The sequence below is a fragment of the Cariama cristata genome, unplaced genomic scaffold, assembly GCF_000690535.1.
Source record: "Cariama cristata isolate BGI_N322 unplaced genomic scaffold, ASM69053v1 scaffold9847, whole genome shotgun sequence".
In the NCBI taxonomy this organism is placed as follows: domain Eukaryota; kingdom Metazoa; phylum Chordata; class Aves; order Cariamiformes; family Cariamidae; genus Cariama; species Cariama cristata.
The window spans coordinates 36,212-62,483 of NW_009628365.1; the positions used below are offsets into that span (position 1 = coordinate 36,212).

The following is a 26,272-nucleotide window of genomic DNA, read 5'->3' on the forward strand; positions in this document are numbered from 1 at the left end:
TCTGATAGCTCGGTCGGCCTGTTTTGCCCAAGAAATGAATCATTTATTTCAGTAATTTACCTCATCCTCTGCATTTAAACAAATAAACCTGAACATACAGATTCAACCAGGGACAAGCCTTGTGGTTTTGAGATACACTGTCAAAAGCCTATTTTGTTCTTTTTGTACCTTGTCATGTTTTGTGTGCAGAAGGCTGGTGTCTGAGATCCGACAAATAGTGCTAGGAAAGACTATATGTATTTTTCATTGTTGGAATTTCCAGTGTTTATGAGGTAATGTTTATGATTTTGAAACTACACCTATAAGACCATGAAAAACTGTCCTTCATGCTGTACTGTAGTTTTGTTGCCTGATAAAGATGCAGGGTTCAGTGTCTGAGCTTGAAAGCAAGACCAGTTGAGATCTATATATAAACTGACTCTTAGTTAAAGGAAGTAATCTTGAGTAAAAGTAATGGGAATAAATTTCTGCAGCAGCTGTACGCAAAGGTGTTCAGATCAGACTAATTTGCACAAAATAGACAGACACAGGCAGCTTTAAAAGGGAAATCATAGCTCTTTCTTTGACTGCAGCTTAAGTTATGTCGATTATGCAGGTAATGCAGCAGGCCAAGAATGGCTTGTCTCTTCTTCATGAACTTTAAACTTGGTTCTTTTTTTTTCCCCCCTCTTTCTGCTTCCAACTGGCACTTGCAGAGTGAAAGTAGCAGCAGTAGCAATATCTCCACCATGCTGGTGACACACGATTACACGGCAGTGAAGGAGGATGAGATAAATGTCTACCAAGGAGAGGTCGTGCAGATTCTAGCCAGCAACCAACAGAACATGTTTTTGGTGTTCAGAGCCGCCACTGATCAGTGCCCCGCAGCCGAGGGCTGGATTCCCGGCTATGTCTTGGGGCATACCAGTGCAGTCATCATTGACAACCCTGATGGAACCATCAAGTGAGTGCCTGGGTGTGTGTAGAAGGGGAGGAGGAAGAGAAACTTCCAATTTAGACAAGACTTTGAACCTTTTAGGCCAAAAGTTAATGTGATCTTTGAGAAATAAATGAACATCAAGCAGAATGAGTACTTGAGAGGTCCCTTAGCAAACTTCAAAATACAAGCTAGTAAGAAACCCAGAAGCATGTATTCTTTATTAAAAAGCTGTAGTAGTGCAATCTTCTGGGAAAAGATGATGAAAGAATACCTGATCTAAGAGCAGCAGTAGTTACTGGTTTATTTAATAGAATGAGTTATCAGGCTAGACACCCTTGTTTAGGAAAACAGTGAGGGAATGTTTGTTCCAAATGAAACAAGATTTCAGAGTTCCTAGATCTCTGCTTTGAGCCACAAGCCCATTGAAGATGACTGGTTGTGCTAGGAAGATTTCTCTGAAAACTGCAATAGGAGAAATTGTATCAAAGTTCTTAGCATTAAAGCTTTACATAAAGCTTCTATAGTCTGTATTTGGTACAAATTTCATACTGATCATGCTCATTTGATTGACAGTTTGTATTTTCATATAGAAAGCTCACCATTCGAGCAGTGATTTGAAGAAATACTGAACTACAGATTAATCTTACTAACTTGCTTACAGTTTTAACGAAGGGTAGCATCTCATATGGAATACTTAATGTATTTCATTTCAGTATACTTTAATACAATGAAATAACGCTTTGACATACTTTTACAATGCCGTTTGAAACTAGAGAATATAAGACATAACCTGGAGTTGAAAACAGTTGATCAAAGTTAAATTTTCTGTATTCAGAAAGTCAACGTCTTGGCACACAGCACTCCGTTTAAGGAAGAAATCTGAGAAAAAAGATAAAGACGGCAAAAGGGAAGGCAAGCTAGAAAATGGTTACCGCAAATCCCGAGAAGGACTTGCCAACAAGGTTTCTGTAAAGGTAAGAGCTACAAAGATGTAGTAGTTTCCAAAAGAAGTTGTGTTGGGATTTCTTGAAAAGTAGCTTCTGTCAGAATTTCACATGAAGGAATTAGAGGCAACAGTGGTTTTAATGGACGGTGTTTGCCACATCTAAAAACAGGCAGATACAATCTTTGAGCCTGCAGGCTTGTTATAGCATAGGAATACTGCAGAAAGAGTGAAGAGGTGCAGAAATTCTGGTTTTTAGATGTTTCTTGGATCTTTGTGGGTACAGCCAACTTCAACCCATCACTGTACTTTGTTTTCTTTAAATTATTATAAGGTTATCAGGACATTATACCTGAGAGAGAGAGAGAGAGATCAGGACATGTAACCATTCTTTAAGTTATTGTAAGGTTATCAGGACATTAATTCTTTAACTTCTCCTTTCCAGCTTCTCAACCCCAATTACATTTATGATGGTAAGTTGCTTTAATTTTTAAAAGTTTCAGTAAATGTATTTGATTAAAATATGTAATTTGTTTAAATTTGCTTCCTATGAATTATGTCAAGAACTGAATGTTTTCTATTAAAATATATATAGGCCCTTTTTGGTTAAGGGAGAAAGTTAATGAAATAGGTCATATTTATTTTTTTAAGATGCAAGGAATACATTTTTATTCACAAGTCCAAAACAACATAAACCACAAGGACCATATGATATGTTCTGTATGGAGACTGTATGGAAGTTGGGCCTTGCTGAATTTGCAAAATAACAAGGCCGGGAGTTGGAGCTGCTTTGTTTTTAACCTTACACCCTAGGGAAGCTTCAGGGTCTCTCCAGCACAGAGACTGATGAGAACAAAGATAGTGGCCCTCCGGGGTCAGAGCCAAACTGGGTTTTTATCTTAATACATAGAACCAAACTTTTTGAGTTTCACCTGTGAAAAAGGGAAGCCACTACAGTGCCTCAGTGGATGAGTGAGGTGTTTTGTGTTCCCTTTTGAAAACTTAACTGGATATAAAGATAACCTAGCTGAGCATGTCCTTAAATACTTTTTACCATAGGGTTTCCTCAGCTTGCCATAACCAGGGTGTTTAGTTCACCATGGTAGGCTTCAGAGTTATCCATGGCGTAGCAGTACTGTTGCATCCAACTTCATGCAGGGAAAAATTCACTAGCTCTGCAGAGCCTAAGTAGCCTAACCATGGATGTGCTCCAAGGGTAGATGGATAGATACACCTTGGAAATTTAAAGTACCATACTACTTTGTCTAATAGAAAAGAGAGAGTAAAAGGAATAGAGAAGCAAATTTATTAACTTCAGTTGACCTAATGCCATCAATTTTCTTTTTCCAGTTCCCCCAGAGTTTATAATACCATTGAGTGAGGTAACATGTGAGACAGGAGAGACCATCGTGCTTAGGTGTAAAGTCTGTGGTCGCCCCAAGGCTTCAGTTACTTGGAAAGGTCCTGATCATAACACACTGAGCAATGACGGTCATCACAGCATTTCGTACAGGTACAGTAATTTGTGTAATATTCAACAGGAACTGCTGAAACTGTTGTATTTTCTGTTTGCACACTTGGTGTAGGATAGCTTTTGGCTTTGAGGCACAAAGATAGGGTTGTCCTCAGACAGAAATATTTCACAGCTGAGATTTTCTGGAAGTGTTGTGTAACCTCTATGTATGGCTGCGCTACCCAAATGTGATACTCAGTTGATCTTTGAAAACAAAAGAAAATTCAGCTGGTATTTCTGATTAGCTATTGCAGAAGCCATTGTGGTTCTGTCACACTGGCTTAGTGCTTGAACCAGAACAGTATGTTGTGACATGCCAGTGCTGTGACATACCATCCTGCCAATCCCTTATTTCCATTAGTAGCATACCATCATTTTTGAGGAAGATGACTGCTTTCAGATCACACTATGGTATTTTGCAGAGAAAAGCCTCTGATTCCTACTGACATGGCAGTATCACTGTCTTCATTGTTGAAGCACAGAAATTAGCATTTTTGTCTGTTTTTAGCTTTGCTATGGTAGTGCTTAACAGACTAACTGGTAACTGAAACACCTGATTAATAAGAGAAATTGCTGTATTTTGGAATGTGGAATGGCATGTTAGGGTTTTTTTCTGAAAAAGCATTTTTTTATATATAGAAAATATTGTTTAATGAGTAACTTCAGTGTGAGGAAATGTCTTATTTATGAATTAGGCTCTCAATTCAGAATGAAGGGGTTTTTGTGAAAACTTTCTCATTAATAGATAGAAGAGTACATCACCTTCTTAGAAGTTGTGTGGTGTAGCCCAACTTACCTGCAAGCTTGATGGCATGTTATATTCTTTTTTACCTCCTGCTGTTGCTGCTTTTTCCTTTTCACTGGTTATATTTTATATTTTTTATAAATATATGTCTCATATATATATATGAGACAGAGGCGTTGTGGCAACTTTGCTATTGCATCCAGGACTGTTGTGAGATAAGTAAGAGTTAGATTCACTGGGTTTAATTTACTGTGACTCATTACTGTTACAGAATTATATCCAGTAAATCATGTTGGCTGTGGCTGACAGATTTTTAGAAATAATAATCATGAAATGTTCTTTGAGCTGGGGAGGGAGGTCATCTTCCTATGTTCCTAAAATTTACATTCACTTTTTTCCCCTGAAATTAAGTCATGTGGTGAAGACTGTGGCAAATAGTTTTTGGTTCAGTTAGTCAAATGACTTGCAGTAACTGGGATGAATCCAAAGGAAAGCAGTAAGAATGGTAGAAAATCTTGAAAATATGCCTTATTGTGAAAGAACAACACAATGTTAGGGTTGTTTTGAGCCTAGAGGTGAAAAGTGTAGAGAGATCTTGCCAAGTATTCACATTTGTAAGAGACTTTTGCAAATAAAATTATCTGCTGTTCATGTCCATAGCAGATGATCAAAAAAGTACTAGAAATGAGTTGCACAGAGGAAAATTTCAGTAGACATTTAAAGATAAACCATCAAACAAGAAGAGTGGATGAGCAGTAAGAAAGCTTAAGGAAGAGTCTGCAGAATCTTTCTCCTGTGGTCTTACATAGCTTATTGGTGTCTCTGCCCTGGAGCAGAGGGAAAACTTAAGTCCCTTTTAGTTTCCTCCCATCCTCATTCTCCCAGATTCCGAGGTCTCCAAAGTTGTGGTGAGGTGCACCTTTTGTATTGAAGGGAGAGCCCTCTCTTACAAGGGATGAATACTCTGAAAGTACAAATGTTAGATCAGCTTCTGTATGCTGGGAGTCAGGGATGGAAATTAACCTTTCAGAAAGAACAATGGTGGATGGTTGTCTCAATATGGCTTCTCATAATTTGAAAGAAATAAAGGAGGCAGGAGGAAACAAGGGAAGCATTTCATTTTTCAAACACAATGGAGCCTGGGACAGGGTGAAGGCTAGTGTTACTGAAGGTATTTTTCTAATAATCTGTAGGACATTCCAAGATACTTGATGGACACAAAGTGCTCAAATTCTGGTAGACACTTCTGAAATGGCAGGGACAGGGTTAGTAATGTTTGTCCAGAGAGAGAGCTGGGCTGGAGAATAAGAAATATTAACGGTATCAATCTAACTTTGTCTGATTTCCATAGCTTAAGGTCTGTAAAATGAATATATAGTTAACAGATGCCATTGTGTTTCCCAGTGACTTAGGAGAGGCTTCACTGAAAATCATTGGCGTCACTGCAGAAGACGATGGTATCTATACATGTATAGCTGCAAACGATATGGGTTCGGTTTCAACTTCTGCCAGTCTACGAGTTTTAGGTAGGCCTGTCTCTCAGCTCATTTTTTTATCTAATTACATTCAAAGTGTCTGGTACCCGTAGTACAGGAAAAAGAAAACCCTGCCTCTTGGGCATCCCTCTGTTAAAAAGAATATTATAACAAACCTATTCACCTGTGATATATTACTTGAAATAGATGCACTTTTAGGATATAACTAATTAGAGGTTTATACAGACAAGATGGCTACACAGTACTGTCAACATTGCATTTACCTTGTCTGTCAATACTAGTTCAAACATACTATGATAAAATCATATTTTAGTATCTGCATTTTTAGTTCAGTCTTAATGAGTGTTACTATGCTAACATGTATAATTTCTGAAGTGTACGGATAAGAAAAGAGTAGCATTGCTCTGTATTTTAATATGCTCCTTTGCTTGAATTGTAAAGCCACAGTGTTTAGGAGAACATGTAACTATTTCTTGTCTTTGCATCATGGAACTACAGTTAAATTACATTATTTCAGTACCTGAAGTGAGGCAACATGAATGTTTGTGAGAGAACAAAAAAGAAACCTGCAAAGATGAAAAATGCCTGTGTTTTAGAGGCAGACAGCAAAGGAAAAAAAATGTCTTTGACTTGATGCATTTGGCACAGTGATAAGTTTCAGTGTGTGTTTGTACATTCAGTTATTCTCTTACATTTTCAGGATCTTTCATTTTTAGAAATAGGGAAAACACAGGGAGACAGCAGCATAGCAGGCTTTCTTACATGCAGTTTATAACAATTGATGCTATCTGAGTCCTTTAATCTATTGAGAGGCCCTTATATTTATCCATTAGTGAGAATTAATAGATTTTAGGTGGAATGGCTGTGTCTCAAATTGACTCATATAAAAGAAAATAAGATATGAAGTGTTGTATTCTGTCCTTGTACATCTGTCCCAGCTGATATGGGGACTTGTACAGTTGTCCCAAACTTCTCCCAAATATGTTCTTTCTTCCCTTTTTTCCAAAAAATTTTGCCATTTTCCTGGAATGTTGAAACCAGACTGTGAAAGATGTGTCCCTTCCAAAACCTCATCTGAAATCTTTGAGGCTTTATAATCAGTGCTGCCACTGGGAGCTCTGCCTGTTCGCAGCCACAGAAAGTGCCTTACTGCCAACATATTGAAGTGGTGATTATTCCTGGCACTTTGTGCTCCCTGACTAAAGATAGACAGTAGTTAAGCCCTAGGATGGATGTGTTGCAATATATAAAAAAGGCAGAAAATTAAATTTTGGTCTTTGCACTAATGTTTCCTGAAAAGTAGAGCTTTTTTTCAGGTAGCTACTACACTGTCTGATCTGTTTGTTGTTTTTTTTTTTTCCCCCGTGACAGATGTATTGTTGATAATAAGACATAATGTAAGATACCTATTCTTTTTCCTGTTTCCTTCAACTTGCCAAAGTTACTCATTCCTGTACAGACAGTTCCCACTGCTGTTCTGCTGTGTTGGCCAGGCTGCTTTAGGGTGTACTCCCGTTTGTCTTACTGCTACCCTGTGTGATATGGGGATTAACAGGATGGAGTAATTCCACTGATAGTATCTCAGTCAAGGAAACTTTCTAGTCAGGGAGTAAAAAGCTCTTGATGGACAAGAATCAGTGTGAAACTGTGTGCTTTAAGGAACTAATGTAATGAGTGTCCTCCTTACACCAGTACAGAAGTCCAAAACCGTCATTTGGCCAGAATCAGAGTCACAGAAGTCTTGTAGACTAAACTACCATCTTTCAGCCACAGTCCTTGGTCTTACTGATCTTGTCGAAAACCAAGTGTTCACTTTTCAATCGAAACTAAACCAGAATTTTGTATGTCTTGGTTACTCTGCAACTAGACTCCAAAAGACAGGCAGCTGTATTTTGCTCGCCCTTCTACTCAGCTCTACCAGTACTTTTACAAAGAAGTTCTGGCCCTAGTTTTTTTGGGACCATCCTACCCTTCATTTCCCCAGTTCAGAAGAGCAAAATGAAAACTCTAAGGCTGTAGCAACAGCTGTTTCAACATCAAACTATGAAATCTTTTGCAGTCCTTTGGACTTGAAGGACTTGCCATTTGATTATAGTCAATTCTTGTGCATTATCTTGTGCAGAGAGTAAAGAATACTCTTTACCTTCTGTTGCTGTGGTAGTCTTTATAAACCATCAATGAAGTAGTTGATGACAAAAATAATTTTCTTGTTGAGCTGCAAGAGGATGGACAACATGAGGCCATGAGTTGCTTTTCAATACAGATACACTCAGTTTCAAAAGAAAGATGATAGGGGCCAGCCTGACTGAGGCAAATTCTTCCTGAAATCTATTCCCAAACTGAATATGTATTTGTCCTTCTGCAAACGTCTGAAACAATACATTGGTTATAACGACAATAATTTAGTTCTGAGGAGGATCCCAGTATATTAAATTTTGGCCATACTGTCCTTCTCTTAGGTCCTGGAAGTGATGGGATCATGGTAATCTGGAAAGACAACTTTGATTCCCTCTACAGTGAAGTGGCTGAGCTTGGCAGGTATGTTTTGCATGCTGATCTTCAAATCTGTCTACGTCAAAATACTAACTTCTTTTTCAAAAAAATGAAATTCTCTTTGAAAAATACTTGTAGTATGAGCCTAAAAGGCCAGAATTACTTTGGATTAAATAGAAATGAGGAAGCAAAAATGTTACCAGCACTAGATGGCACTGCATAAGCACTGGTATGAAGTGGTATCCTAGATTAAGAGATTATTTTTTTTTTAAGCATGTTTTACAGTGACTGGTGCTACTTTTGTAGCGAAGCTCTCCTAAACCTTTTTATTTAGGATATGAAAATTACAGACAGAAAAGGTGTGAAAATGGGCAAGTCACTTAGAATATACATTTGTCCAACTTAATTATGACCTTTGAAAGCTGGATACTACTCTGACTTGAGTTCTCTGCAAATGCGATAAAAAAGATCTTTATCAGGAGATAATTACTTATACAGCCACACTTTGTAGAAGATGCATGCACTGAAAACTCTTGTTTAAACTACTCTGTAAGTGTGGCTTATTAGTAATCTAAAATTAGATCTCTCTCAGGATATCTTTCAAGGTGAAAGTATGCTCTTAGTGCATCTCTCAGTTAATTCTTTCCTTTCAATATTGTATTCCAGGGGCAGGTTTTCTGTCGTTAAGAAGTGTGACCAGAAGGGAACCAAGCGAGCAGTAGCCACTAAGTTTGTGAACAAGAAGTTGATGAAGCGAGACCAGGTTACCCATGAACTTGGAGTCATGCAGAATCTCCAGCATCCCCAGCTCATTGGCCTTCTCGATACCTTTGAGACCTCCACCAACTACATACTAGTGTTAGAAATGTGTGTGGACTCTAACATTATCTGTAAAATGCAATCTCTGGGGCATTTATAGTGGTTTATGAATAAGGAACTTTAAGATTTTATAGAAGTTTGAAAACAGCTAAGTAAAATATTGCAGTTGTCTAATGCTGTTATTAAAATGTTGAGTTTGATGCTGAGAAGGAAACAAGTTGAGATATTAAACTGATATGTGGATGATTTTCTTAGTCTGAAAGTCCAGGAATTGTTCTATATAAAGTGGTTGCACAAGTGAATTAAGAATGTTGTGATTTGGTAGCTTGATATCAAATCTCCTCTTCATAGCCTAGTCCTCTGTCTTCGAGGTGCTGCAGGCTACAGTTATTCCTGTGGTCTATGGCCTGTTAGGTTTTTCTTTCAGTTCTGGTATGTGGATTAATCCAAAATGTAACCCTTGTAATTCCAATAGGGCTGACCAGGGTCGCCTTCTAGACTACATCGTGCGATGGGGAAACCTCACAGAAGGGAAGATCAGACTCTATCTGGGAGAGATTCTGGAAGCTGTGCAGTATCTTCACAACTGCAGAATAGCACATTTGGACCTAAAGGTGAGGAGTGACTGAGATTCCTGGCAGCATGTGCCATTCCAGGCATAAAAACCTCCCACTTCTAGGAAACTCGCAGCTGGGAACATAGAACTGTGAATTCCTTTGAGACTGTATGAAGGGTATGGGTTGCGGCTCCGTCCTCAAATGCTTTAAATCACTCATAGCCAGCAAAGCAGGAACTTTGAATTCCCTGTGCTTTCTCCTTAAAACTTGCTGGCCCTGTGTGGTCCTTTGTGCTGGAAATAACTGCTGACAGGGACAATTTTGTTTGATTTTTATTTATTTACTTACTTTCTGAGAAACTTGCAGCAGAAATCCATTTCGTTCTCAAGAAGCATAGAGTTTGTTGTGAAAGAGACTGCTTTTCCTCTGTTCCTGCAAATCCATTTCTCATCTTTGCACTTTGAGGGCTGTGATATCTATGTGAATGGTACCTCTTTGGGCCTCTGTTCTACTCTTTGGATTTTACTGGAGCCACAAGGATTTTATGCATTCTAGTAGGAAAAGCTATGTAAGAAGATCTTAATGTGAATATTAATTTAAAACTTATTCTTTACACCACCAGCACCTGTATTTGTATAATAAGGGATTTTAGCATTGACAAGTCATCTTTGTAGGCAGGGTCTCTTTAGCCAGAAGGGGTCATGGTGAGAAAAGCAAAAAGACCCTGCATCTTCCCTCCACATAATTCTGTTTTCCAAGCAGAACCACTCTGGTCTGCATATCATAGAGACCCAAAGTGTAATTTTTTTCTAGTGTTATATGGAGTTCAATACTTTTGCCAGTCTCAGGGTACATACAGATAAACTAATTAAAAACTAGTTGTATGTAAGTAACTCTTATTTTGCTAAGATCACAGATACAGCAGCAACAGCTTCAGAAATAAAACCATAAAAATAATTCCGCTTTCATCTCACCAATAGTGGAGCAGTTCTCTTGAAGCCATGTGCATCCAACAGGATCTTCTGCTGCTATAGTCTCATAACAGTGCTTGGCTTCCATCTGTACAGCTGTGTTACATGAAAAAATCGCCAAGTAAAGCTGAATTCTGTTGAAAGTGTCATGAAAATTCTGAGAAGGTCTTCCAGTCTTTAAATGCAAGGGTTTTGTTGTCTCTCTGTCATAAAGCAAATAGAGCTGTTGCTTTATTCACCCTCTATTTGTAATTGCTGTTCTTTAAGCTTAAGTTCTCAAACACAGGTTCCTGTGAAACTTTGCAGAGCTGGTGTTGTGAACATCTGCAGTATTATCTGGCAGGACTGTATTTCCTGCAAAAATTATGGTGCCAGCAGCTAGAACACATTCATTGCATACTGTAGTTGGCAAGAAACTGCCTGCTGGTTGGTCTGGTAGAAGCCTTGGTAGGACTGCCTGGGAGCTTTGCAGAACTGGCCTTCAGCAGTAATCCTTATGGCTTGCAGCTGTTTGTTACGTTCTTGAGCTGACAGCGCTGGCTGGGAAACAGTAATGTTGGAGCATTAAATGTGTGTTAGAGTGACTTGAAAAAAGACATTTTAACTTTTGCTTTTATGTTTTCTAGCCTGAAAATATTTTGGTGGACCAGAGTTCCACTAAGCCGACAATAAAACTGGCTGACTTTGGAGACGCAATCCAGCTCAATACCACGTATTATATCCACCAGTTACTTGGAAACCCAGAGTTTGCAGCTCCTGAAATTATTCTTGGAAATCCTGTTTCCCTCACTTCAGATGTTTGGAGCATTGGAGTGCTCACATATGTCCTTCTTAGTGGCGTCTCTCCTTTCCTGGATGAAAGTGTAGAGGAAACTTGCCTGAATATTTGCCGCTTAGACTTTAGTTTCCCAGATGAATACTTCAAAGGAGTTAGCCAGAAGGCCAAAGATTTTGTATGCTTCCTACTTCAGGATGACCCAGCTAAGCGTCCCTCGGCTGCACTGGCCCTCCAGGAGCAATGGCTGCAGCTGGGAAATAGCAAAAGTGCTGACAGCATTGACATATCCAGACTGACTTCGTTCATTGAGCGGCGAAAACACCAGAATGATGTTCGACCCATCCGTAGCATTAAAAACTTCTTACAGAGCAGGCTCTTGCCAAGAGTTTGACCTTGCTTGAAGTTCTCTCTCATTCTCTTTCACCTGCCAATCAGACTGGAGATAGACTCCTCCTGCCAATCAATCAGACTGGAGATAGACTCCTTCTGCCAATCAGCTGTTGACTTGAATTTTGAGGAAAGCAAACCCCGAGCCAACCAGCTGCTAGCGAATGTTCGTGTGCAAACGCATTCCAGGGGGACCCGCGCAGGGTGGTGCGGGGGACTGGCGATGCAGTCTTCACTGGGGTGGAGGATGATAGCACTGTACTCTGCAAAAAGCAGTCACGAGCGATACACTAACAGTATTTTATTCAGGTTTCTGCAAAAAAAATAATAGTTTTTTTAATAAACAAGAGTTGAATTTTGCAAGTGAACTCAACTACCGTTTTCAAGATTTATTCAAGGAAGAAATGCCTATGTTCAAAGCACTGGCGTTAAACAAAAATTAAATCATGCCTGGAGAAGACTCACCAAAATGGCTGCCCATTGATACAGCCTCCATTTATAACATCTGGTTTTCACTTGGTCCTAGAGCTTTCCAGTTGCCTCGCCTGTATGTATCTCACGTAGCAGTGCACTGAGATCAGACTCTGCTTTTAAGTGCATCCAACCTCAAAGTTTTTGCATACAAATAGAATGAATCGTTTTGCTCTGATAAAATGTAGGCCTTACTTGTATATAGACTGTTACCTGCCTTCGGTCTGTAATTTTTTTCCCCCCTTCCCTTATCCTTTTTTTCCCCTCCTTCCTAAATGGTGGTATGCCACTGTGCGGGTCTTCAGTTTGGGTCAGTACTCGCTGTCCCCTTAGAAAAGGACTTCAGGTTGGTGCCCAGCTTGCCGACCCGATTGTCAAGCAGTATACAGCAGGATGAAATACTGTAAATGCACTCATTTGGGATTTTGTTTTCTTTCATATCATGTGCAATGTTGTGGCTTTAACATTTTATGCAACTATTTATGAGGACCTCTGTTGTAACTGTAATAAATATATAGAAAAAGCACATACTTAGTACGGCGAGCTTTATGGTTTTGTTTGTGTGTTTGGGTTTTCTGGGTGGGCAGGGGTGGGTGTGTTGTACCACACTGTCATTAGTTTAAGATGAGGGTTAGCATAGAATTTAGGCAAGACTAGTCAGTTTTAAGGATTGTTCAAAAAAAAAAAAAAGAGAGAGAGAGTTTCGTATCCCAAAACTCAAACTGGTTAAGAAGTAGGGTGACACATTTTTAAATTTATTATTATATTCAAAATGCCAAAGTCTGACTTTCCCAAAATCAGTCTCAACACTTAACTAATTTTTAGAATTTTCAAATCTGTGTTTACTTCTTTCTGTGAAATGAACAAATGAATTTTGTGCTCTTTGGTGAAGAATACATTCAGAAAGTAGTGGTCTGATGAGGAGGATCTGACACATAATGTAATTGTCTTAGTAACTGTTTTTAAGGTTGAAGTAATATTAACATGAGCTATTTAAAAAGACAGAGATGGTTTTCTGTGCATCACTGAGTTCATATGGGTGTGTTGTCATCTATGTTTGTGTGAAATGCCATGTTTAAAGAAACCAAGCCGACATCCCACAATAGTTAGATATATGGGTCTTAAGCCATAACCTAGCTTGGGTTAGTTTTGAGCTTTGTGGCTTCCACTGTATTCTATTTATTCCTTTTTTGTTTTGGGTTTTTTTTGTAAAGTTGTACAGAAACTTTTTAAAAGAAAACAACTGACTTCGAAACTGGATGTGTATTCGTACCAACCTCATATCATTATGTTTGTGTATTATTTTCTTTTATTGTTTTAGTTAAATTTTTGCTTTATTTTGCATGTATATTTCTTTGTACAGTGACGTTACATGTTTACACAGTATGATGTGATGTAAATATTTTATTTTGCCATCAGTTATTTTGAAAAAAATTAAACATATTTGACATATTTGTCTGATCTCTTGCTTTAAGGAGTTTGAAAGTTTAGGTTTGGTTCTATTTTATTTGGGCTCTCTATTTAAAAAAAAAAAGTACATTATTTTATTGCCATAAAATTCATTTTAAATTGCAATGATGTATCTTTCCTTCATGCCTTACAAAATAATATTTGCCTTTGCTCTATGTGTTGAGTGCTTTGTAGTGTCATGATTGCTTTTATATAAAACATGCGTAACTCTCTAACTGTGGAAATTCATTATAGTCTTTATTAGCTAGTAAATTTTGACCAGCAGAATTTTCTACCAGATGTTCCCAGTTAAAGACCGAAGAATCATATTTCAGTTTAATATTAAACTGGGGAACAGATTTCCCACATCTTTTAGGTATTCCAGATTCATTATGAAGAAAAGTTACTTTCAATTGTAAAGACTTGTGTTTTGCAGCTAAACTCTGTTCACATCCTATAAGGGATGAAGCAGAGAAGTTTTTTGTTGTATAAATATATCTCTCTTCCTTTTCTGCTATCATTAAGCCATTTGCAATTCAAATGAAGTGAGAGGTCAGGGAACAAAACGGAGTGTTTATGCTTGTCACTGCATTGAATACATGATTTTTTTCCCCACTTTTTTCCCACTATTACCGATCAAGTGATGAAACAGTCCCTTTATTCCTCACAATTTACTACTGAGAGAGACGTTTTTACATTGAGAGAGAGAGAAAAAATATTCAGGAAGGAAATACTGCCAAGGATGAGCCACTGGAAGCTTTTTCCATGACAGGGAAATAGATGGCAACATGCTCCATGGAAGAGTTTGTATCCTTGAGTTCTCTAAAATACTTTTTCTTGACTGAAGATACACTAAACTGGGCAGAAGTTACCCAAATGCTATATAGAGAAATAATGCACTTGTAGGTGTTCTAAGTAGCAGAGATATGTTCTTCCACTCATAGGCAAACAAGAGTGCACTGTTTCTGGCCCTCTCTGTGAGCCCCATTACTTGGGAAAGCTAATATCTTTTGACAGAGTGGAATTTTGCACTAAAACCTGTTGTTCGGTGCAAGAGCTTCCAGCTGAAGAAAGCTGGAATGATGGGCTCCTCAACTTGGATATCTCTTCAGATGCTTTGAAGAGATAATGTTTGTGTAAAGTCTTTTTGTTTTGCTAAATTGTAGTCAGAGCTGCAAATGCCGCTTGGACTCAGCTGGGTGCAGTTCTTGTTGACTGTCCTGCACCCAACAAACCAGCACTGCAGGCTGACTGACAGTGTGGAAACCAAAAGCATGGGTAGGAGCAGCTGGTATGAGGTCTCTGATGTGGGAATGTTGTAGAGCATAGGGAATGGCAGTCAATATTGTAGCTGAAAGAGGGAAAAATAGCCAGGGAGGTTCAAGAGAAGAATGTGTCTAAATGCATCCTTTTTGATAACATACCCCAATCACTTTTTACTGATAGTGTAGGAAGAAGAGAAGAGGTTGCCAGACTTTAAAGTCAGTGCATGTGTCAGTACTTTTCAAGCAGGATTTGGGAGCACGGGAGTTCATTGCACATTTGATGAACACAACTTAGCAGTTGCACAATGTCTTTCAAGTTAAGCAGAAAGCCTGGCTAGATATTTCCATGGTCAGGGAAGCAACCTACATTGTCTTTCTAATGGGCAGAGGCCTAACACGTACCTGCTTGTGCTCACGAGGAGTAGGATGGGAGACCCTGGTTTTCTCTTTTGTGAGAATAGAGGTCACTTAACTGTAAGTCATCCTTATTCTCACATGGGACTATTAATGTGTTGATGAATAGAAGGAAAAATAATTGGTTTTTTCTTTCTCCAAATCCAAAAGCATGTTCAGGCCAGGGCACAACAGAGATCCTCCAGAATGACACAGCAAAAGCATCTGGCTTGTAGTAGACGATGCCTGAAAATATAATGGGTTGTTCTTTGCATGTAATGTACTGCATGATATTGTCAGGAAACATTAAAACCCCACTGCTGAGGGAGTCAGTGTAGGACTCCATCAAAAAGACGGGCTGGTGAGTGAGAAATGAATGTAACCAAGGGGAAAACCAATGGCTGACTTGAGAGGTCAAGCCCCATAGTTCCCAAAATCTTGAGAAATGAAGACAGGAATGTACCTAATCAGCATCTGTGGGTAGTGAAATCTATGAGTAGCTGGTATTTGGTGAAGTATTTGGACAGCCAGTCTTTGCTGCAAACAGCAGTGTATTTGTGTGCTAGGGATTAGTGCAGGGAGTGTTACCATATCTGCTCTAGTCCAGAAGATGAGCTAAGGTTTTTATACTCCCCCTATGTGTATAGAGTCAGTATCGGGGTGTTACTGATTTCTCTGCTATAGGGATTCAGCTGCACGTGGAGGTGGGTAGAACCAGGTAAGACTGAGTTTCTGTATTTGTTTAAACCACCTCCACGTATTGCAGTTTTTTGTCAGAACCACTGCTTTATCCCTAAGGTAAACAAGTTCTGAATTTTTTTTCTTAAATCTTGATGGAGATTATATTAGAAAGTAACAGATAGGTTTTGCATCTGTAGAGGTTGTACCTCCAGTACTTCTTGCATTCACATCTGCCCAAGCAGTGAAGACAAAAGGTTTTTTTCTGTGCGCACTGTAATGCAAGAGCATGATGATCTCTCATCACTGCAAAGGAGCCTGGTGCCCACTGTTCTGTCTCCTTCCTGGCAAGCAAAGACACGTACACAGCACCTCAGGCTTCACATGCCTGGCAGTCACCTCAGCATTCCCCAAGTAAATGCACATGCCGAAACACCAAGCATCAGTACAAGAATGAGATCTCCCATTTCGCTGACCTGCCACAGGGACTAAGAGCCTGATGTGTAGGAACCGGAAAATATGCTTCTCATGATGTCTTTGTCCTCAGAAGAGGAACACTTCTTGTCTCCTCTAATTCGCTGCCCTTAGCCTTACCTGAAAAGCTTCAGGGGAACGGGGGTAGAGGAGCAGTTGGAGTTATTGAGGAGAGCCCTCTGATCTCCTCCTATTCCCCTAGTGATGTCAGGAGAGCCAGCACCAAGTCTACTAATAATACACTCCTGTCAGCCAATCTATGCCTTCCAATAAAAGAAGCCATTATGAACCCTATTATTAGAGAAGAGCACTAGGTTTCCAGTTTTCCCCACTGGTTGAAAGTTAAAATGATGAAACATGCAAGAGATACATCTGAGCTTTAACACCTGAACTCTGAGCTATCTGTCGGGAAAGATGGTACTCGTGATGTTTTCATTGTCTAATTGTCGAGAGCAGTAATCTGAAAGCTGCTTTTTTAATGAGTTTTCTTCATAATACATACATTCTCCTCTTGACTGCTGGAGGGACTTTGCATCCTTGTTCTTTGAGGAAATGTGTAGATGAGGTACTTGAGACTGCATCAGTTGCAGTGGATGAAGCTTCAGATTCCATCATTATGCCTGTGGTCACGCATTGGTTCTCATTGCTCAAAATTTCTGGGTTTCTGAAGGAAAGTATCTTCCATCCAAAGAGGATGAATATATTGAACTACAGAAAGGATGAAATCTTAACACCGAAGCAACACTTTAATCTCTGCAAATTGAATTTCCAGGCCCCCAAAGACATTCTGTCCATTATCCCCTCAGTGTATTCTCCTCTGTCATACTAAATGGTCTTCCTGACAAAGTGATGGCTTTGCATCTCATGGACGAAAAGTCCATTGAGGATTACTTAATACCTAATTATTGTTTTAGAATGGCAGTAAACCACTGATACCCATAACTCTGCAGAGCAACAGGTCATGCAGTTGAACTCCACACTGTGTGAAGAACCCACTGACATCTTCCTTTGATGTCTCTGAAGCTTTGTTTAGAAAAGACAATGAGCAGTTCATCTCCCCAACTTTTGTGTCCTATCTTTGCTTTTACAGTCTGCTACCTTACTTTTCATTTGGTAATCTGTTTACCAAGCTAAAGAGTACTGATCTGTTTATTCCTCATGGGGAAGCTATTTATCGTCTTAATTGCCTCTCTCAGAACCTTCCCTAGTTCCAAGTTGTATATTTTCTGTGATGGGAGAGGGCACAATATTCATGACACCGGTGCATCGTGAGTTACACAGCTGCAAAATGGCACTTTGTTCTCTATTCCTTTTCTAAAAATTCTGAGTGTTTGCTGTGCTTTGACTTCTTTTGAGCTGATAACTTCTTAGAATATTAAATCCTGAGATAGTTTTCACAAATTGAGCAGCAATAGTCAGTTTGAGCCCATGATCATACATGTAAAACTTGAATCCCCCTTTCAGCACATCCACCACGACCATTAATTTTCTCTAATTGAATTTTCTCAGCTACTTTATTTCCCAGATGAAGCTGAGGTATTTTGATTGCCTTAGGGAGAGATTGTTCTGATGGAACCAAGCATGGAGATCTCTTATATTAAACGAATAGAAGCTGACTACTGCTGGCCTTTATTTTACTACTCAGATAGTCAGCCTAGCTCCCCTGACGTTTTCAAGAACTCCTTTTGCAGGAGTTTTCTTGCCAGCTTCTGGAGCCATCAGACTTATTTCCTCTCATCCTGAGGGAGGAAATTGTAACTCACCTTGACCTTGATTAAGCTGAAACTCTTCACTTTCAAATTAAATTTCAAACACTGATTTTAGTGGGGCTAGCACCCTCACTTCAACAAAAGGATTTACTTGGGTCTCAAGCAGGAGTCTTGTTTCCGCACTGAAATCACGCATCAGGAGTATCTCCAAAGATTACTTGCAGAAATTTCATATGAAGCTTCCTGAAGACTCATCTGGCAGAGTCAGCACCAGCAATTCACTTAGCACACCCTGAACTCAGTGTCTGCAAGGGCTTGCTATCCCAAGAGCTACTCCCAAATACTGAGGAAGAGCTGGCAGCAGCTGGAAGTTTGCCCCGTTGTACCATTGGGAATCTGTCTAATCGCTTCTGGTCGAATAGCAATTTACATCATGTATCTTGCCTGGTTTTGCACATCTTGACTGTGTGTTGCTGAAGACAATGTGATCCCTTGAGATGGGTGGTTCTTCAAGCTCTCAGACTTTCCCTTCAGTGATGCCAAGATCCACTGAGTATTTGCAGAGTGATGTCATTTAATTTGCCATCTCTCAAGACTGATGGTGAGATAGTACTTCCTTCTTTGGTGATGGAGTGCTCTCCTGGGACTTGGAGGGTTCTGGACTCTTTGCTTGCCAGGAAAACTCAAAGCTGGGAATCTGTGCTAGTCCAGTTACAGGAGTTAATGCATCCATTGGTTTATTATGGGTTTGTTGCTGTTGTTGGGAGCTTTAGATGCTAGTGGACAGTCCTGGCTGGTTCACAGTGATGGAAAAAGAATGTCATGATATATCATTAAGTATTAAGGGGAGGTTTTTAGGTTGGGGTGTCCTGAGGGTAACTTCATCCCCACCAAAAAAGTGTCTGAACATCAAAATCAATCACTGCTCTTGGAATTTGATGGAGGCCTAAACTAATTTCTTCCAAGAGTCTTTCACAAAGTAAGGCAGGATGTAAATCTGGTGATGATTGCCGCTTTTAGCCTCGTTACTTGTTGTGGATGACAACTGGGGATCTTACCTTACTTTTCAGACCTGCTTGCAAAGAACGTAAAGCATGCTGTTGTACTCCATCCCACAGCTTAGGTGTTGAATGATTCTCAAGTCTAATGTGAATCTAGTCTTTATTTGTCTTTATTTGTCTTTTTGAATTAAGTACTAATTTTTCTAAGTGGACCTGAATTTTCACTTAATGTTTAGCCATCCATTTTCTTTTCGAGACCTCCACCTGCTTAACAGTCTGTTACTTTTTAAAATGGAAATACGATATTCTCTATTTGACGAAGTATGGATATAGTATAAATATTTGATACGTGATAAAGTATAAGGTTGCAATAGGAGTCAGCATCTCTACTGAGGAAGTCATCTGCTTGCTGTAAGAGGCTCCTTGTTTTCTCTCATCCAACTTTCTAGTGAATTTTTAGGTATGAAAATCCTAGCTGAATTCCTGTTACACTGGTGGTAATGATAATCCTCTGAGCTTGTAACAGCTTCACCTTTTGACAAACTTTTTTTCTTCCAGGAGCGTGAGAGAGATTCAGGTCTAGTAACTGTTCCTTCTAATGTTGTTTTCTTCCACATAATCTATTGGGGCTTTTTAAGAGCTTATGCTGAGCCAATAGCTGTGTGTGGTTTCTGCCAGGAGGCAAGAAATTTATGTCATTGTTTTCTTTTGCATCTAGTATATTTCTGTGGTCAAGGAGTTGCGTCATAACTCAGGCAAAACTTCAGCTTTGTCCTTTTTTTCTACAGAAAATCAAACCTTTCAGGGAAATCTTCATACATGGTGGTCTCCAAAACTAAATGATCTAATGGTGTGACCCTGAGGAAGTAGTCTCACTGGTTAGCTGGCAGTTTCATGACCTGCAGCAAGACTGTCAAGGTAGATCCACTACCTCAACTGAAGGCATTCTTCACTGCAATTCAGTCAATAGCAAAATAGGCAATAGGCAAAAATGTCATTGTCCTTGTGATTTGCAAAGTTATTGTTGGGGAACTGCGCTTGCACAAAGGCACTACATTGTTCCTCAGTTTCCATGTGTGATGCTTCTGTTGCTGCTCAGTAAACATCTGAGATACACATTCAGTTACTCTGTGTATGTGTGTGGTGTTGCCTGGGTTTATCACACATGTATGCATGTGTATTTGCTGTATGCAAACCCTCACAGGAGAAAAGAAAACTGGTCATTCATTTGCGTGGTTTAAAACATGTTCTCCGTATGTTGCTGTTTTTCCAACTACCTTACTTCTGACAGATCACCAGATGTGAGGAAATTAAGGATATAATGTCTGTACTGCTAAATTACATTGGCACACATGGATAACGTTGTGCTGTAAGAACGAGTGGCAGCTGCAATGGAGTGTATGTATGCTGCAAATACTGTAAAAAGATGTATATATGTGGAAAAGTGTATAGATTTCTTCAAGGTATGTTGACTGCGCATACAATTCCTGGTGGTTCTTTTTTCTGAATTTAGGGGTTGCAAACTGATGTCATGCATAAAATGATACTTGCCTTGCCTTTGCTTTCTCTGTAAGTAGAAATATAGCAGTGATGAAGAGAGATATAGGTGATTATTTATATGCACAAAGAAAGGAAGCTTAATTTCCCCCAGCCGTCCCTCAGAGTTGAATTATGTGGTGGTTCACAGGAAAGAAATTAAAGCTTTTCCCAAATCTGAGTTACTCATGATACTCAGGACATGATAACAGCATGACCTTGTTCTGGCTGGTGTCTTGGAGAGGGCAAGGGTACTATGTCCAATTCAAGACAGTCAGCAATTCAAAAAGTACCCAGGGAGGCCAAGACAGATGGAGATTGGGGAGAAATAAGACTACAGAGAGAAACAAGTGAAAGACAACAGGCAAACACAGAAGGCAGGTGACTGCACATGTCTTACTAGGATGCCAATGGTAAGTTAGCCTCCTTAGGAGTAGGCATGGACAACGCTGGACTTTCACTGTGCATCTGATCCCTGCCACTGCATCAGAGTCTGACCAAGGGAAGAATGGTGTACCTACGAAGCCATGGCGTGGCTGCCTGTGCATGTTTTGCTTTTTGGTATGGAACTTTACAAAAACTGTCTAATTTACTTAATGTCTTTTTCTCCACACTGATACAATGCTATTTGCTACCTCTTTGTACGAGCTGTAAGTTGTCTGTTAATAGATCACGACTGGCTTTAGAGAGTGCACTGCCATCCAGCAGTTCAGCCATGAGAAATACGTTGCAGCCAACTTTAGACATCTTTGGAACATGATGGGAGAAATGCTGAAGATGATGATAACCCTGGAGGTGAGAAAGAGGAGGATTGGATTGGAAACATGTTCAAATATGCAAAACAGGGATCAAAATTTTTGCTCTAAAAAGTATTTCCAGTGATTTCTGGAAAGCTAATGGGTCTAGTGGAGACAAGATAAGAATATACTGAGAATAGATGGCATCTCTTCAATATAATTCACTGTGCAAGTTAAAATCATTCCCCTAGAAGTATCTGTTGCTTTTCTTGGAAGCTAATGTCCCAAAGAGACTGCAGAGATAAAGTTCAGAGAGAGGAAAATATCTTTATTTGGTATTTAATAAAGATACTGTAAGTATCTTTGAGTAAGAATGTTCTGGGATAGTCAGTACAGGGCCGATAGGACTATGATTCCTTTTCATCCTCCAAAGGATTTATGGATGGGTAGGGATGGCATTTGTTTGTGAAAGCAAACATCTGTTTCTGTTTGCATACTGTGACTTTTCCAGTTGTGCGTGGTTAAGTCAGTCATGCAAGTACTTGATTAAAGTTAAATCTTCCTCTTGAGCCTGTGATGTTTGGTTTGACAAATAATCAAGAAATCTATTTTTTTCTGTTAGTCAACTGTAAGAGTTGAGAGGGGTAACCTTTTACAAAGCCTAAACACCATCTGTCTTTTTTTTAAAAAATGAGGAAATGGTAACACTCTTTTCCATTAGTTCAGATGTGCACTGTTTCTGTACTTAAGTGCTGCACAGAAACTCTTTATCTGCTTTACAAATCTACTCTCAGATATCCTGAGTATTTTTTCTAGCAATCTTGTTTTTCTAATTTATAATTTCTATCACACATCAGACCATGTATTAGCAGGCAACAATTGTGATAATCTATTTATATTTGAAGTGGCTTTTTTTTTTTTAAAGAAGTATTGAAACCACATGTGCATGCTGTGGAAACTAACAGCGTGAAAAACTGCAGCCGAAGTTGTAAAGGTTTTTTTTTTTCAGAGCCTTGGTATTACTGTCCTATGTAATGCAGGGTTTTATTTTCCATGGTTAAGTTTGCTTGATATCAAACATGATTTTATGCCCAAGTCAGGCAGAGAAGTATCAACTTCTACCATGTTACTTGAGCTTCCCCCTCTGTTGTATTTTAGAGATGCAAGGGAAAAGCTTTCCAGTTGGATAAAGGGGTATTAGATGAAGAATACATCTCTGTAAGTGTTGGAGGTCTTCTATAACAAAGTAAGGGTGGGTTGTCGTAAGTATCAACCGCTGTTGTATTTCTCTTTTATGCTGTGGTGCTGTCGCTGGGCATCTGCCACCCTGCCTTATTGCAGCTATTTCTTGTCATCAAGGCTTTTTTTTTTTTTTTTTTTTTTAACATTTCAGAGTTTCTCCAGGCACTGGAAGTGAAAATGATGTTATTTCATTGTAGAGAAGTGTTACACTGAAAGGTGTTACCTTTAGCAGGGATTGCTGTTCTAATCTTTGTGCCGGAGGACACCATCCCCAGCGCTCCGTTTGTACCACTCTGGGGACCTGTGCTGGGGCTGGGGTCCCGAGATCTCCACTCATATTTCTCCAGCTTCTTCCCTTCTCTGCATGCTTACAGCTTTCCTGCACCATTCTGTGAGAGGGAAGGTGAAAAGGCTCTTTGCTAATTATGGAGCAGTTAAAAAGGTCTTTCCTTGCTGCTCTTGGCAGGGGTGTATAGAAATGCTTGTGTTGGGGAAAAAAGAGGCACAAATGGCAAATCGTGAGAGCTGCATGGGAATTCGTGCTTTTCTGCTGACTGCCTATCCTTAGTTATGGTGATGGACATTGGACGGGCAGGAGGGATGTACACACCAGAAGGACACGGGATGTAATCGCCACAAGCACACAGCTTCACGTCCGAAGTACCCTGTTCTAGAAATAAAGTGCTCAGGTGTTGAGAGTGGTTTTGTTGGGAAGAATCTATACACATGGAGATCCAGCACTTAAATAATGTATGTATAAAAAATTGTATGTACTAATGTTATTAATTTACAGTGTTTTAAAGCACACTGCATGTCCTGACCTCCTTTTGAGGCAACCGAACAGGCATTACATCCTAAATCTGCCATTGCGACAGGCATACCTCAGTGTCCTGTTTCTAGCAAGACAGCTGACTCCACACTGTGGAGCTCCGATATAAAAAGCCAAAACTGCTTTAACTTTGTGACAGTGATGTTTGGCTTAGCGGGTCTATTACAGCAGTTCGGCGATGGAGGTAGGATGGTAGCAGAGGTCCCTGCTTAGGTTGCCCTGTGGAATCGTGTCCGTGGTTCTGATGAGGAAAACGGGAGGTATGGCAGCTGGCTAGCATGTATTTGCCATTCCCTCAGCCACACATAGGCTGCTTTTTTGAAATGTTTTGATTAATTCCATAAACAAGATAAATCTAATGTTACATTTGGGGGCGGGGGGCAGCTTTCGAAAACTACAGGTGCATGTATGGAGACCCAGGGTGTTCAGTTTGCAAAACCTGCTAACATCTGCAGCCTTCACTTTGGCATTTCAGGCCTCCTGCTAGTTTGACTACACAAATGTCTCAGCTTCTGTTGAGTTGCTCATTTGCAGCTGACATATTGCCACTTAAAAGTAATGGCTCATTTCTGGCTGAGCTCCATGTTGGACTTTGTAACAGCTCTCTGTATTTGTTTATTGAGCACAAATTATTTTACTATTGGGTGTAGCACTTTATGAAGTCTGTCTCCTGGAAATATTGCCAGTGGAAGGAAGTAGAACTATATGATATTTACCTTACCATGATGCTGTTGTACTCATACTGTTTGACTCATACTAGTACATTTTGTGTTAGAGTAATACTTGAAGGTCAGCTGAGGAAGGACTGTTCCTACATTTGCTTGGAAAAAAAACAAATGTAGCAAAGCATAAAGAATCATCTGCTTGGGTTTTTTCACTTGTAATACACAGTTGATGGCAGAATAGAGCTGTGCATTTGACAGTTATGTTAGACATAATAAAAAACTTTAAAAAAAGAAAATCCAGCAACATTATACTTGTATGACCTGTAGAAAAGTGCTCCAGCACCTTCTGGAGTAACATACAGTAGATGGAGGAAGAGGCAGAATACCCTCATCTGATTCAACTTTTTGAAATGTCCTGAAGGTGAGGTGTTTTGAGGACATGAGACACTTGTTAGTAGAAGAGACCCCAAGAACACAGCTATTCAGTGCCTCAGAGCTGAGGATCTATATTTAACAGCATCAATGGTTGTACATTCTGTTCCTCATTGGTTTCCTGCTGTGTCTCCAGTGTGTCAGATTCCTTCCCTCACAAAAATTGAAGTTTAGATGGTCTCTCTTTCATTTCTCCTCCCAGGCAATTTGTCAAGCATTTCTGCTCTCAGTGCTAAAACAAGTTTATTAACATACGTAGAAACCATTTGAGCTTTTCAAACAAAGCCTGTGATGTAAGGATCCAATTATGTGATTGTATATTTAATGATAATTTTAAATGTAAAACTCCCCATAAAAATTTGGTGGCAGCTTTGAGTATCTTCAAACTGTCGTCCTGAAGCACCACAGAAAGCAGCATTATTCTGATGTAATGTAAATCCAGATTGTTCAGAGGATATGATGAAATCTAGAAGTAATTTTGAGGAAATAAAGGCAGAATCCAAGATACAGTCCTTCTCTGGACCTTAGGAGGAAGACTCCTGCTTTGTTCTTCTAGTGCTACTCAAAATGCACACCTTCCTTGTGTAAAATGGATGCAAGAAGCTGAAATGAAACACCATCTCCTGACTCCTGTAATTTGTAGCGATCATGCTTGGAGTCCAGCCTGCCAGGGATGGGTCAGACCTTCTGAGCTACGCTGCTTTGTGCATACCCACAGGTGGCATCTGGGATCTCTGCATGCCTGACATGCTGAGGGAACAACAGTTCTTGCAGGGCCACGGGGACTCCAGAAATCCTATGAACATCCAAAGCCAAATTTCACTGAGACAAAATTGCTGTGGTGGAAGGTGTGTCCAAGGAAATGTGTGCGTATGTATGTGTTTGAGAAGAAGCCATATGGGAACAGCCAGGAAATTTCATTTTTACATTCTCAACATGGGCTATTTTTTAAAGAAAATGCATGTCATTTACTTGCCAGAAAAGTAGAAACCCTAATACTTGCAGTCTGAATAGCAGAATGTCAAAAGGGTAAGATCCATAAAAAATTACAGAAAAAGAAATCACTGAATGCTCTGTGAGAAAGGTTCTGACATCCCTTGCAAGTAGGAGAATTCTGTCTTTATTGTCACTGACTGCAAAGGGAGATGAGAGTGCTGCTTTTCATCACAGCGGGGGCTGTATGTTCAGCTGAAGAGTCTCCATCACCATGGTATTTTCAGCATCTCTGAATTTTAATCATCAAGCTTTGCTTTACAGATGGAGAAAGCTTCTTATTTCCTTTCCCTTTTTTTAACAGGTGGTAAAAGGATTTGCTGAAGATGTGTAAGATTTTGGCAACTGCAAAAATAGACTTTCATCCTCTGAATTCCTGTCCCATATCCTAATTAAAAGAAATTGTCATGCTTCCTTCTGTGTTGTGAAATATATAGACAAGTATAGCATATATTAGCTTAGCAGTAGGTTGTTTTGACCTGTGAAATGAAGAAGTACATAAATGAATTTCAGCTGTCAGCATGGATGGTGATTCTGTTAGGAGACAAGGGCAAGAAAATGGCAGATAGAACCAGGATGTTCATCTTTGCAATTCAGCATAAGCAAACTATCAGCTGCACAACACATCTTTCAGAAAGTAACATCTTCTCTTACTATTTCTATTAATCTAAAAGTCATTTAGGTCAATAAGCTGCATTATGAAAGGGGGCATGTACCAGCTCAAGCCCTTGTCTCTCCATGACTTTTTCATCAGCACTGTTGCTCCTCTGTGTACAG

General features: G+C 39.5%; 1 protein-coding gene across 1 annotated transcript in view; it reads left to right on the top strand.

Annotated features, from left to right (window-relative positions):
- The window catches only part of LOC104165212 (triple functional domain protein-like), a gene marked incomplete at its 5' end in the record, with an annotated part of 34,969 nt that extends 23,029 nt beyond the window's left edge, over positions 1-11,940 (top strand). Inside the window, 9 exon segments of the mRNA XM_009704788.1 lie at positions 696-943; positions 1,755-1,893; positions 2,308-2,335; positions 3,213-3,375; positions 5,525-5,646; positions 8,076-8,154; positions 8,776-8,976; positions 9,404-9,542; positions 11,083-11,940. Coding sequence (XP_009703090.1) covers positions 696-943; positions 1,755-1,893; positions 2,308-2,335; positions 3,213-3,375; positions 5,525-5,646; positions 8,076-8,154; positions 8,776-8,976; positions 9,404-9,542; positions 11,083-11,625 — 1,662 coding nt within the window.
- Between the last annotated feature and the right edge of the window lie 14,332 nt (positions 11,941-26,272).